Genomic DNA, 13,465 nt, shown 5'->3' with positions numbered 1-13,465 from the left:
CTTAAGCTGAGCTTTCCTGCAGCAGCCTCGATGCACAGAGCCCAGTGATCATTCTAACGACCTCAAGGCCGATGAGAATGCTGGCAATTTGCTTGCCTTTCAATTTCTGAGACAGAAGATTTCTTCTCGCAAACCGCAAGCGCCAAACAGGGCACAGAACAGGCAGGTGATCACACGACAGCCTAGACCACTCAAAGACACGACGTTACGTAACACCTCGCCTGGCACCCCTACCACTTGATCTTAAACTCAGACTGTTCTCTCCTCCTCCCCGCAGTCACAAGTGAACACGAAGGAAGAGGTCCCAGTCAAGTTAGGTGGTCTGTGGTCATGAAAGGTTCCCGTTCATCCGAAAATTCATTACCCCACGCGTGTTTCGGAGAAACAGAGAGCCTCATGGTTCGGATTGTGGGCAGACCGGTCTGTGGCTCTCGCCGTGAGCCATATCCCGGTGACCGATCGGAGGAGGGAACCAAAGAGAGATTGGCTCAAGAATCTCCAAGAAAGCCAAGGGAACGGCAAGAAAAGCCAAGATGTGACATGTAGGGCTCTGGGCTCGCTCACTCCGGAGCTTCCCGTTCAGAACTGTTCCACCCATTCCCACTCACCTCACCCATCTGTGCCAAGGGACGAATGGAGGAGGACGGACTTTCGCCCGCTGGACGCTTGGGAGACTCGTTGCCAAGCGGGGGCTAAACTTGAGGAGGTTGATGTGCCATCGGTGGCTTATGCAATTTGATACGTAGAGAACGCCATGTGAGCGAGGGGAGCTAATACAGCTGATATCCATGTTGCCCAGGGGTGCTGGACGGACAATTGTGTTTTCTTCTGTTAGTGCCAAGACTTCAAGGCGTTGCCCTGGACACCTGACCCCTGGCCACGATGTTGACTGAATGTAAACAAACCCCTGAAAAAGAAAATGGCTTGCACATCCACAATGAAGCCACCACAGTCAACTGGTTATAGAAGTTAATCAACTTCATATGACATAATGTTCTCAGTTTTCAAGTCATTCAACCCTGATTTCAATGATGTTCGTACAGCAACTACAATCGCATGTGACCTGGCACCTTCTGTATCGTCCAACAATGACATTGGCAGGAGCGTTATCAGCAAGAGTGCTCTTTCCCAGGCTCAAACTGTCACTGCATTTAGGCTCCACAGTGCACCGCAACACCGGTTCCCAAACATTCTCCAGTCATGTACCTCTTTGACCTCGACCATCAAATCCACCTCCTCAATCTCGACAACAAGTGGCCGCTCCCACCCCAAATCATGCTGCCACACAACGACACCAGGACGGCCTCCTCTTCCTCCAACCAGCATCCCACAATCCCTACCCCTACCCCTTTCACCTCAACCCACCCACCAACTCGAAAATCCTCTCGAGCCATCTCCCCCACCTCCGACGACAACCTCTCCGCCCTTCCCCCAAACCTAGCCTCCCTCACCCTCTCCTCATCTGCTCAAAACCGCACAATTATCCTCGGGCTAATCAACTTCCCCCCCACCGCCATCAGCGTCATCACTAACCTAGCCAACACCTCCTTCCCCTCTGTCATCGACGGCAAATCCTCCTATATCAAACTCGAGTCCAAAACCATCGCCTGGGTCGTGATCAAAATTGGCATGCGCGCCACGCTATACTCCAAGAAGAAATTCGCAGAATTCACACGCCAATGGGTGGGTTTTTTATGTGGGGGTTTCAAAGAGCTGTGGTACCACGGTTGGGGGTTTGTAACCGTTGTTCAAAACCCGCTTGAGCCGCCGACGGTGGGGAGGAAGGTTTTGGCCCAGAAGCAAAACGTGGATGTCCAGAATTTGGTTTTTCGGTTTGATGGGACCAGGGAACAGGAGAGGTATGAATGGTTGGGCATGAGTCTGCATCAGTTGGGGGAGGTTTTGGTTGTGGGGGGGTTGCCGGCTAGGGTGCATGAACGGATAGCGAAAAGTTTTTTTCCGATGGGGTTGGGGAAGAGGAAGTGGGGGGTTAAGGGGAAGTATAAGGGGTATCAGAGGCTGGGCTTTGCGGGGAGGAAGTATTTGGGACCAAAGGGGGCGGAAGACGAGACCGTGGTGAGGTTGGTGGAGGTCGTGGAGGAGGAAGGGTGGGAGCTGTACGCTAGTTTGGGGACGTGGCCGGGGTTGGTACTGTTTAGGAAGGCGAGGGCGCCGGGGTCGAGGGTTCCGAGCCGGTCGCTGGGTTCGGAAGAGAGGGTCGTGGCTATGCCTGAGGTTGATTGAGAAACATTGAATAGAATGATATGTGTAGACTAAATGCTAACTTTATTTTTCAACAGCTGAATACTGTTTGATTCACTGCCTTTTACATTTGTCGGATACCTTCAAGACCACTAATCACCCGGCCAAGAAAGCTTTTTGGATTTCAGATGTTTCCGACGACTCCATAAGCGAATCTTAAAGACTACCTACACATTAAAGTCCATCATGCTCCTGTCACTCATCATCAGATCGCCTGGATCCATGAACCCTTGTCTCTCCCTCGCAGCCTGATACGCCGGCCAGATGGCGTCCTTAACCGTCATAAAATCCGGGAACTGGCCATCCAAATTCATAGTCGAGCCCCTCACAGCGCCGTACTTGTAGAGTGGGGCTAATCTCCTCGCGATATCCTATTTTTTGTCAGTCAACAACTCTCATCCCCTTTCTTATTCAATTCGGGCAATGTCAACTTACATGAACCAACGAGCTCCTCCAGCAACCGATCGCTGCTGCTTCCCCTTCCCATTCTTACCTTCCCCTTCCCATTCTTACCTTCCCCTTCCCATTCTTACCTTCCCCCTATTTTCAGCCATCAGTATCTCCCTAATGTCGTCCGCTTTGGGTGGATTTCAAGTTGACCTGGCTCGGAACACAATCGCTGTAGTCATCTTGGCGCAATCGCTCTGGTCAGAGTCCGTTTGCATCCCTACTGTGCCCTTGTTCGGAAGGGGACCAAGGCTGAAACCGTGCTCGTCCCGACCCTTCTCTGCGAGGTCCAAGAGGGAGCGCGGGACAGAGAGGGCATAGTCTAGAGAGATGAAGCCTTGTTCGAGATCAAAAGGGGGGGTGGTCATTTGGGTCTGAGGGGCCGCCGGGGGGACCAGGTGAACCGGGGGAGGATGGGGGCGAGACGGCTGCAGCGGTGGTTAAGATTGGTGGTTCGTGATGTACTAGCGAGGGGGTGTCAAGTGTGAGGAGGCCTGTTTTGATGCGGTAGTGCTGACGATTGGGGTCTGGCTGGATCATGCGTTGATTGGGGTTTTGGGGCTGGGCACACTGGCATGAAGACAGATCTTTTTCGCTGGTGCTGATAGGAAGCTCGAGGGCGGAAATCCAGCATGTGGAGCGAGAGGAGACGGCGAGGAAAAGTGATTCTGGGCATTGTGTTTACTTTGTTGTCAAATTGTGTATCTTGTTTGTGTGTGATAGTGGATTGCTGAATGCGATGAATGAAAGAAAGGCAAGCAAACGTCAATGAGACCAGATATATATATATACTTTTGTGAGAGATGTGCTTAAAACTTTGATATTTTTCAGGCCCAGTAGCTTTGACAGTTGGCTTCGGGTGGTGGGCAGCCACAGTGGGGCTGGACTTTGTTTACCTTCATACTTTTGGTGTCCAGGACGCTGTAGCTCCGATTCAACCTATGTACATTGGTATTCGGTAGGGAGCATGAGATCCTATACGGTGATTGTCTATCTGAAGATAATAGAAATCGTAGCGGAGTGCCAGCAGAATCTGAACACCCCCTCAAGAGACCACTGTTTCTTCACGTATTTGATAGGCTCCCAAATGGGTAAGTGACATCAGGCAGGGCATAGCAAAAGTTTCAGAATAGGGTTGGTGACTGATTCTACGAGTAACATTGATTAGATTCGAACAGATGTCGACATTATTGTCATCAAATTATCAAGATATACCTGGTCTTTTCACGAGAAGGTACCTTATCAGAGATGAGTAAATTTGTTGCATGTCTAGTATTTACCAGGTATCCATGTGTGTGTGATGTGTATGGTCCTTGGTTATTGCAGAGTGTGAATCACATGTCAGTCACAAAAACCAATACCCACTTATTAATCCCTATCTCTGTCATGCCTTTCCTGTTTCTGCTTGCTTCCAAGGACATATCCAGTAACTTCGATCGAGGTCTTCATCACATCGGAAGATATGATAAGCCGATCTCAAAGAGTCCACTAATTCCAACTCATTGATATCCATACAATAGCAAAGCCTCTGCCTTGTCTTTGTCAAAGCAGGGATGGGTAACGGAAAGAGCATCACACAAGGGATTCACCGCCCTCGCCGATAACAGTGCCATTGTGGTCTCAACGTGCCTTCCTAATTACTTCGAACGGCGGGATCAAATTTTCATTGGTGAATCAAAGTTTTACTGTTGACCCGCATCCAAGGTGCGGGTTTCGCGACTGCCTTCTCGAGTAAATATTCCAGGCCACAAGTTGATTTCTTTTTGTTACCTATCTACCTTACCTACCTCACTCACCTTCTGGATCCGGAAGTCAAAGTCGCCCTTCCCTTTCCCGCTTCCTCGATTCAACCCATCACTCAAACCTCCTCACAATTATCACCACAAAGTTCGAAAGTCATGCTGTTTACAATCCTCCTTTTGCTTCCCATTCTTGGGTGCGCCGCAGAGAGGCTCTTTTTTCACCGTTCAGGTGACTGTTGGGATGGTGCCGAGACTATCAGCTGGTATGTCGCTCAGAATCATCGATGACGCTCGACCAATCTAACCCAACTCGAATCAGCCGCGATATCCCCGCGTCCGTTTGCTGTCAGGCCTCGGATCCTTGGTGCGGTGTTGTCCACTGCGAGGGCTGTCCCAACGGCTCCACTGTCGCTGGTTACTTCCAGAACTCGTGCCAGACCAAGGCCAACGGTCGGTGTGAAATCACACATCCGTTCAGTCAGGAGGGATTACTCGGATGCTGTGTGGACCTTGGCCCCTACGACACTTGCGCTGGCCAGTGGTACCCATCCTCCAGCATGGACGTGGCCACTACCTCGGAGAGGAAATGCGTTCAGCCCAACGTTATGACATACGTTGACCATGATCATGGTGTCAAGAGGGAGATCCATATACCCCAGGGAGAGCTGAAGAGAGCTACGCAGCTTTTGTTGGCAAGAGACTTTGGAGGCCTGCGAGCGTTTGAAAATTGGGGTAAGTTCTCAAATGTTGTTACCATTGCCATGTGTGCTGTATCGTGTGCTGACATTGCCAATAGCTCACCAGAGTTCTGACGAGTAGGCTCGTCTCGGATGGGGTTTCAAGGCACTGACGATGTGGTGTTGAAGCTAGTATAGTAGCTCGGATCTAGCAATGCAGCAGACGCATCAGATGTGCTTAAGCGAGGAGGTGGGCATGATCTCTGGGGCGGACATTCTTCTTCCACATTGAAGGCAGTTTGACAATACATTGAGCAATTCCACGTTGATTCTCTCTAGCCGCGGCTCCAATGTTTGGTGAGGCTGAATTGCCGTAACTGCTAGCTCTCAGGTGAAAAGTATCTTGCCAGCCAAGTGGATAACTACAGATAAGCCTACGTGGTGCCAGCTTCGAAGTCATTGAACCCAGAGCCAGCTGCTAGGTCGAGCTTGAGATTAGGGTCGTGGGTGAATGCAACGTCCACGGCAGTCGACCTCGACGAATGGCACCCTGTCTAATCAGATATACCTTAATCGTCACCGGGATCTGGGGCAACCCCGTCATCAGACAAGCTCAGGGCGCACCTCTTCTCGAACCCCTGTTGCTTTGTGGCACGCAGCAGATACAGATGCGCTCTTTTTTACCTTTTTGGACCCTGTCTACAGACTGAGTTGTATCGTCCCGTGGTGGTTGATCAGTGGTCTGCTCAACCGGCAGGTTGGATGGTGTGTGAAAGTGAGAGTGGGGGTCATCCAACCTCCTCAAACCCGGTGCTTGGTATGGGGTCTAGGGGAAGTGTTTCTCCAAAACGTGGGTTTCCCAAAATGCCATGTGAAAATGTGCCAAGACAGCATCTGAAAGGTTTCATATTGGAAACTCGTAACTTTGTCATCTTTTGGATGTCAACTATAGGACTAAAACAGATGGATATGTTTGGCCTTGGTCGCTCTTGGTTTTCCTCGCGTGGTTCGACAGAGCAGGGACTACGGCAACTTATCTCCAGTTATCGCGGCCCCGCATTGCGGGTGGTCTAGGCGCAGGTTGATGGCTGGTAGCTACTGTAGGTGGCACATTGTGGCTTACCCTTCCAAGCACCCCAAGCTTCAAAGTAGATGTCGTCGGCGGCTTGTTTGGACTTGGCATTCACCGAACAAGTGCGGGAGAACAGACAGTCTCACGTGCTAAGATAGTCCAACTCAAGCTTTTACCTCCGATCAGAGAGCAAAGGCTCTGCCTGCCCGCTGGAGGACAAACATCAAGCAGCCATCTTCCAGGTTCCCTGAATAAGGTACTGGCTGAAAAGCTTCTTTGCTTGGTACCCCACATGCACCTAAACCCAATTGGATGAGGGTTTGCGGCCTGGGAACATGGGGTTTTTGTTCACGACGGCCATGCTTGACTCGATGGGATCAAGTAAAAACTTTTCGAATCCGCTGAGATGCGGGGTCGATTGGCCGTTATCTTATCCCCGCTTATCGATAGACCATCTTGGTGCAGGGCCAAGATGCCCAAGTGAGATTTTTCCCGTGCACCAAGTCAACGGCTCTCCGAAGATAAGGGATCATCCCTGCGGGCGGCCAATGGCTGGACAGCCTCCAGCGGGGTCCCGACCTGCCGTAGCGCCTCCCAAGGTCACAGACCACCTGCAAGCAAGCCAACTTTCTTCCAACCTCCAAGAAGCAGCTGCAAGAGCTTGCAGACGGTTTGGCCGAGACCCTTGGTTTGAGCGCGCATTTTGCCTGGGATACAGCTCCTGCGGCCAGCTCTGCTCTAGACTTCTTGGGCGACAGCCATGTTGGCATGCCACCGAACCTCTTTTCAGAGCCCCCTGTCCAGCAGCCAGCCCAGCCATGGTTGACGCGTGGGGGAACCGAGGGGGGCATCACCAGTTTGGTGTTGCCGATATCGATACCACACCAATTCTCACCGTCTTTGAGAATTGGAGATCGGCGGGGTGAGAAACCCGATTAGGCATAGATAAATATCGACTGACATTGTCAACCACTGCGGCCACAAAGAAACCAACAGCTGTTCCATGACGGTGACACGCAGGTATTGGAAACTCCAAGCCCCTATGGCAGATAACTCGTCTGCTGGTGTCCAGGATCACCTCGCCACAGCCCTTATCCAGACTCCCCTTCTTCTCCGCCTCTGGCACTGGCAATGCACCGGTTCTTCAACCTCGATCTTGCATAAGTACAAAAGAGGTCCCCTACTTTTAGCCTGGGGTGTTCTGCAACATTGACGACTCAACTTTGTCGATCAATTCCAACTCCCCACAGAGCCCCGACCTGGCCTCCCGTGCAGCACCGTCGCAGCAGCGCGTCATCCTAGAGGAGAGCTAGAACACCCCTCGTCTGCTCAACCTGTTTGACGCTCCTCTCGACCTTGCAAATTTTTTGGCCCGAACCCCACAGCCCTCGGTCGACCCTCTATACCATCGAAGCCATGGAGAACACAACGTTCACTACGGAGGCGCCGCGGAGACGCAATGCCTTCAAGCGCTTCGCGGACAAGATTGCTGTCGAGCAGGAGCCCGGGTTGACAACAGCACAGCTGATGGTGCGGACCTCCTCCTCCCTTCACACACCGCGCGCTCGTCCTCTTTCTGTACCTGTCCGTGATCCATGGATATCGGATTAGGCCTTCAGAAAAGAATCCATGTCCCCTCTATCGCGTCTTTGTCCCGTCGCAATGACAAGCTGACACGGACACATCCACAGTTGACGAACCACGATCTCAAACCGGTTGAGCCCGAACGACGCCAATGGGGTCCGTGGAACTTTGTCGGTTTCTGGATTGCCGATTCGTTTAACATCAACACCTGGATGATCAGCGGTACTATGATCGTGGGCGGTCTGTCGTGGTGGCAGTCGTGGATTTGTGTCTGGCTTGGTTATGCGATTTCTGGCTTCTTTATTTGCTTGACGGGCCGCATTGGCGCACAGTATCACATTGGGTTTCCGGTCGTGGCCAGATCCTCGTTCGGAATCTGGGGAAGTCTGTGGCCAGTGTTCAACCGGGCTGTCATGGGTGAGCAACGAGATCCTCGCGAACCGCATACTTGGCGCATTTCGGGGGCTAACAACTATCGCAGCTTGTATCTGGTATGGTGTCCAGTCGTACATTGGAGGGAGGTGTGTCTACATCATGATCAGGGCAATCTGGCTATCTTGGGTGAGTGTTGGAAAGCTGCCGTCTGTTGCCTGGATCCATCCAACTGACAGCTTCTAGGACCGCAATACCATCCCCAATACCTTCCCTGAGAATTCCGGTACCACCACGGCCGATTACGCTTCTTTCTTCATCTTCTGGCTCTGCTCGCTTCCGGCCATCTGGTTCCCTGTCCACAAGATTCGCCATCTGTTCACCGTCAAGTCGTATGTCGTCCCTGTTGCGGGCATCGCCTTCTTGGTCTGGGCCGTCGTTCGCGCCAAAGGGCTCGGTGATATCGTGCGCCAGCCAGCGCGCTTGGAAGGCTCCGAACTCGCCTGGGAGTTCGTGAAAGGTGTGATGAGCTCCATTGCCAACTTTGCGACTCTCATTGTCAACGACCCCGATTTCTCCCGCTTTGCTGGCAAGCCCAAAGACGCCCTCTGGTCTCAGCTCTTCACCATCCCTATTGGTTTCGCTGTCACCTCATTCATCGGCATTATCGTCTCCTCTTCCTCGACAGTCATCTACGGCGGTCCTCCCATCTGGGACCCTCTTGAGCTCCTCGAAAAGTTCATTGATGACAGCGGTTCTGGTGGGCGTTTCGGCGTCTTTGTAATTGCTACCGCTTTTGCCCTCGCCCAGCTCGGCACCAACATTGCTGCCAACTCCGTCTCGGCCGGTACCGATTTGACTGCCCTTCTGCCTCGTTGGTTGGACATTCGCCGCGGTGGTTACATCGCCGCTGCTGTCGGTCTCGCCATGTGCCCTTACACCCTCCTCACCGACTCCAACCAGTTCACCACCTACCTCTCCGCCTACTCGGTGTTCCTGTCCTCCATCGCCGGAGTCATGATTTCCGACTATTACTTTGTCCGCAGGGGCTACCTCGACGTCAAGGAGCTCTACGACGCCCGACCCACCTCCCCATACCGCTTCACCTACGGCTTCCACTGGCGCGCCTACGCCGCCTACATCGCGGGCATTCTCATCAACGTCGTTGGTTTTGCCGGAGCTGTTGGCACGGAAGTCCCCATTGGCGCCACTTATGTATACAACGTCAACTTCTTTGGCGGATTCGGAGTCTCAGCGTTTGTGTACTGGGGTCTGTGCAAGCTCAGCCCCATCCCCGCCTGCAGCGACAAGTGGATGGAGGTTGGCGACGAGATTGATGACTTGAGAGTGGCGTATGATGCTGACAATGCCAGCGGGACGGGGAGCCAGGAGTATGTCCCCGGCAAGGGAGAGAAGGATGTGGGCAGGGTTGTTTAATAAAAAAGAAATTGAAGTTGATGAAAAGCAGAGTTGGGAGGGAAGGAACAGTTGTTTGCTTTTGTTTTTTTGGAAGTTTATACCCTTGACGTAGTTGATCTGCCAATGTTGTTATGGAGGATGCCTGATGCTAGGAGTTTTGCCGAGGACATGTCAAAACAGCGATAATAAATAACGATTATACACTTGCATGCCGGTAGATGCCGTGCTATCTTGGTCCTGATAGCTCTTTGTTTATTCGTGTTTTTAGGGTTGCGTGTGTGACCATTTCTCATGCAATTTAGGTGTGCACATCGTGGACAACTTTTATTGAACAGTTGACATGCGTCAGAGCATGTGTGGCAGGTTGGGAACATGGTCCAAAAGGAATAAACGTTACTGCTATCGATAGAAACTTCTGTCTACCTTCCCACCGATCCTACAACGCCTTATTAGTACTTCAGTATCCACATTGCCATAACCATTAACGCCCTTCATAACCCTCGTGATTCATTCTCTTCGTCACATCATACCTTCACAACCTTGATCCACATCCTCGGCATCATCCACCCATACACCCTCTTCTCCTCAGGCACAACCCCAGCTACTTCGGCATCTTCCACGACCGCCAGGTTTCTCTGCAACTGCCACACCCTCCACGCCCTCAACATCAACAACGCCACCGCCCCGACAAAGTACGTGCACCCAACATACATCTGCGAGGGCAAAAACTTGGCATCATCTGTTCTGCTCTCATCCACGAACTGCAGAGCGATAGTTTCCCCAAAAGTAGCAGGCAGCGCCATCACCAAGCACACCGCTGAATACGTGGCCGAGGACTGCCTCAATCCCACCACTTCTGTGACGATGGGGTTGGCAGTGCTCCAAAACGTGCCCGATGAGATGCCAGCAAGGAATGCAAATACCAACAGCGGGGGATACGATCGGGCATAGATCCACAAAGTAAGAGAGATTAAACCGCAAAAGAGCGTCATCAACAGTGCCGTGTTGATCCGGCCTTGCCTGTCGCTTACCCAGCCCACGCAGGGGCGGCCAATTCCAATACCGAGGCTCAGCACGGCTTGGACAATGGACCCTTGATTGAGATCGAGGCCGAGGGAGGTGGCGTGGCTTGGAAGCGAAAAGAACAGCGACACATAGCCGAGTTCCACCATGAAGCCCCAGATGAGAATGAGAATCACTTGCGGGCGGGTGAAGATGTGGAAGCTGAAGGATGAGGAGTTCGCCGCAACAGGGTTGTTGACAGGTGACTTTGTTACCGGGCTCTCTCTGACAAGCAAGCCACAGAAGAAGTTGCAGAAGAACATTATATAGGACATAATGCGCCAAGTCCAAGGAATTCCGTACGTGGCAATGAGCTTGCCGGCGAGAAGGCTGTACCCCAGCCCGCCAAAGCCTGATCCGGCTGTCGCAATGCCAATGGCTAGACTCCGGCGGATGGAAAACCAGGGGCCGACAACGGAGAGGGTCTGTCACCACACAGTCAGCGACGGCGGTCTCGACAGAGCGCTCAGAAAACTTACAGGAATGTACACTATCCCCATCCCCAACCCATAACAAACTCCATACGATAGCACCAAATGCCAAACCTTGGATGCAGTTGATGAAGTATGAACTCCAATGGATGCAATCACGGACCCTAGCACAATCGTCCCCCGGGTTCCCAGGGCTATTTTGCAGCGATTTGCCAGTGGCGCAACGATGAGGGCCATAGCCATAGCCAGGCCTCCGATGATGGCGTACTCAGACCTCCCCACTCGCGCAAAAGTACCTTGGGATATGTAGCGATCGAGAAATATTCCCCATGGTGATCCTACTCCCCATGTGTTGGCGTGGATCATGAAGCTGCAGAAGGTGCAGACCCAGCCATATCCACCGTCCGGGGCTCTATCTTCAACGGCGGCTGCGGCGGCAGTGGCTGTTGTTTTCTCAATGCTACCGGTGATTTGCTTGGGTTCTTTTGGGCTGTCAAACAGTTGGTTAAGCTTTTGGGCTGAGCTTATGGCGGTGGGTGGAACTGATGGAGCGAGCGTGGTTGTGCTGTCTCCTTGAGCGAGAGAACGGCCAGCATCTGTGTGCGATGCTGCCATTATGATAAAATAATACAACAAGCAAGATAAGAAGCCCGAAAAGCGAGTGATGATGAGGATTTGGATATTGTGGAAAAGGAAGAGAAGGACTTGCAAGAACAGAACGAATGTTTTGTGTAGAGTTTGCTAGCAGCCAGCCTCTCGTCATCGGTGGGCCTGACAAGCCACATCGCGATTTCCTTGCTCGTCGCTGTCTTCCTCGTCAATATCAGGAACAATGTTCTGAATCTTGCCGTGTTCATCTAGAACAACCCCACCGAGCAAGCCAGCAATTTCACCCGGCGTAAGCGCCATCTTGGAAAGGTTATGTTCTTTGATGGCGGCATCAATCGTGACGAGTTCGGTGTGCTGTAGTTTTGCCATCCGCTCATCAATGGTCTTCCTCACCACGATACGGGCTCGCCGGGTCTACTTCTGCTGGCCTATGTAATGCACGCATCCAAAGGCCTGTTGCTTGGTGGCGTAGTTCCACCAAAGATCCAAAATGAATACTCGGTTTGCACAGACAAGATTCAATGCTTGGCCGCTGCATTGAATCGAGGTAACCTAGATATATTTGCCAGAGTCCTATCACGGGAAGGGTGTAGCCTCGAGTAATGTGAAACATTTGCCGGGGAGAATGGTAAAAGCAACAAGATCACTTACGAATACTTTGATCTCCTCCTTTGCAGTGAAGTCGTCCTGTGCTTGAATCTTGTTGTGACCGGATTTTACACTTTCGTCTAGAAAAAGAGACTCGACCTTTGATGGGCCGACTGGCTGAATCCCATTCACATCATCACCCAATTCCCGACCTTTGCGATCAGAAGCACGTCGCCATGCACCGCGAATCGCCTTCTTTTTCATCGGGGTGCTCTATTGATCCTCTGGTTTGGATTTGCGAGACGCCTTGATGTTCGTAATGAGCTTCTTGCATACACGGCAATCAAGATCCTGCTGAACGCCCTCTGTCATGTCCGAGAGGTGGCTCTCGACACATTCCCGACAGAAATGATGCCCGCACTAAGATTTTCTGTTAATTAAACTTCCATTCCCTATATTGTTGGCATATTGGTGTAAAGATAGACATGCCTTTGGGTTGAAGCCATCATCAGGTGTTAATCCGCATCTCTTGCAGACATTTCCAATGTGTCTTCTTCCTGAGGCTTCTCCAGCCGAAGTAGATGCGGCTTGAAATCGAATCTGGCATCCAGAGATGTTCCATGAATGTCATCGTACCCCATGCCCATCACGTTCTTCAGCTTCTCTTCACACCAACACCCAATCTGCACGATATAGGGGGTGTCAATCTCAACTTTTTTCAACTTCTCCAGCAGGAACGGATGAGAAACGGCCTGGCGGAGACGTAGCACATAGAGCAACCAGTTGGCAGGCAGAGAGGTTTGTTCTGGGCGAGTTCGTCAACGGCCCGCTTGCGGAATTCGTCTTCAATGCGTCTATCACAACACATAACTGTCAGAATGAAGGTAGCGGCTTCTTTGAGAGAATATACCTGTAAATCAAGGTTTGCTCACGTGTAAGGTCGATCTTGATGTCCTCTAAAACGTTCAATGCCATCAAGGTTTTTTCAAACTCGGGCTTTCCAAGCATGTGCACCTTTTGTCCCACCGCCCCGCTTTTCCGCATTTGACTCGAAGCTTGCTGTGCATTGGTTCCGACTTTCAAATTCTCACTGGCCTGTCTCATCTTGCTCTCGCTTTCTCTCTCGAGGTCGTGCCCTATAGCCTTAAGCTACTACTAAAGGCTTGAATATATATTTAGTTAATTAATACTAATCCTTTA

General features: G+C 51.6%; 5 protein-coding genes across 5 annotated transcripts; 3 read left to right on the top strand and 2 right to left on the bottom strand.

Moving 5' to 3' along the window:
• Positions 1-1,200: 1,200 nt before the first annotated feature.
• Positions 1,201-2,244, top strand: QC763_123455 (uncharacterized protein; the record flags this gene model as incomplete). The annotated part of the gene is made up of 1 exon (XM_062908913.1): positions 1,201-2,244. One exon carries the CDS (start codon positions 1,201-1,203, stop codon positions 2,242-2,244), a length of 1,044 nt encoding a protein of 347 aa, XP_062772083.1.
• Positions 2,245-2,429: 185 nt separating this feature from the next.
• Positions 2,430-3,077, bottom strand: QC763_0027670 (uncharacterized protein; the record flags this gene model as incomplete). Its single annotated transcript, XM_062905479.1, has 3 exons — positions 2,430-2,633; positions 2,796-2,802; positions 2,863-3,077. The coding sequence occupies 3 exons, from the start codon at positions 3,075-3,077 to the stop codon at positions 2,430-2,432; spliced, it is 426 nt and encodes a 141-aa protein (XP_062772082.1).
• A 1,062-nt stretch (positions 3,078-4,139) lies between these two features.
• On the top strand, positions 4,140-5,464 carry QC763_123450 (uncharacterized protein). Its single transcript, XM_062908912.1, has 3 exons — positions 4,140-4,714; positions 4,771-5,183; positions 5,248-5,464. Exons 1-3 carry the CDS (start codon positions 4,608-4,610, stop codon positions 5,268-5,270), a joined length of 543 nt encoding a protein of 180 aa, XP_062772081.1. The 5' UTR covers positions 4,140-4,607; the 3' UTR covers positions 5,271-5,464.
• Positions 5,465-6,840: 1,376 nt separating this feature from the next.
• fur4 (uracil permease) lies at positions 6,841-9,809 on the top strand. The gene is made up of 4 exons (XM_062908911.1): positions 6,841-7,730; positions 7,892-8,201; positions 8,266-8,345; positions 8,403-9,809. Exons 1-4 carry the CDS (start codon positions 7,617-7,619, stop codon positions 9,591-9,593), a joined length of 1,695 nt encoding a protein of 564 aa, XP_062772080.1. The 5' UTR covers positions 6,841-7,616; the 3' UTR covers positions 9,594-9,809.
• Positions 9,810-10,099: 290 nt separating this feature from the next.
• Positions 10,100-13,221, bottom strand: QC763_123430 (uncharacterized protein; the record flags this gene model as incomplete). The annotated part of the gene is made up of 4 exons (XM_062908910.1): positions 13,176-13,221; positions 12,755-13,119; positions 11,117-12,685; positions 10,100-11,062 (listed from the first exon to the last, which is right to left on the bottom strand). Exons 3-4 carry the CDS (start codon positions 11,681-11,683, stop codon positions 10,100-10,102), a joined length of 1,530 nt encoding a protein of 509 aa, XP_062772079.1. The 5' UTR covers positions 11,684-12,685; positions 12,755-13,119; positions 13,176-13,221.
• Positions 13,222-13,465: the final 244 nt, after the last annotated feature.

Source organism: Podospora pseudopauciseta, chromosome 1 (assembly GCF_035222475.1).
Source record: "Podospora pseudopauciseta strain CBS 411.78 chromosome 1, whole genome shotgun sequence".
In the NCBI taxonomy this organism is placed as follows: domain Eukaryota; kingdom Fungi; phylum Ascomycota; class Sordariomycetes; order Sordariales; family Podosporaceae; genus Podospora; species Podospora pseudopauciseta.
The sequence above is the reverse complement of the archived record's forward strand: the minus strand, read 5'-3'. Positions and strand labels throughout refer to the sequence as shown.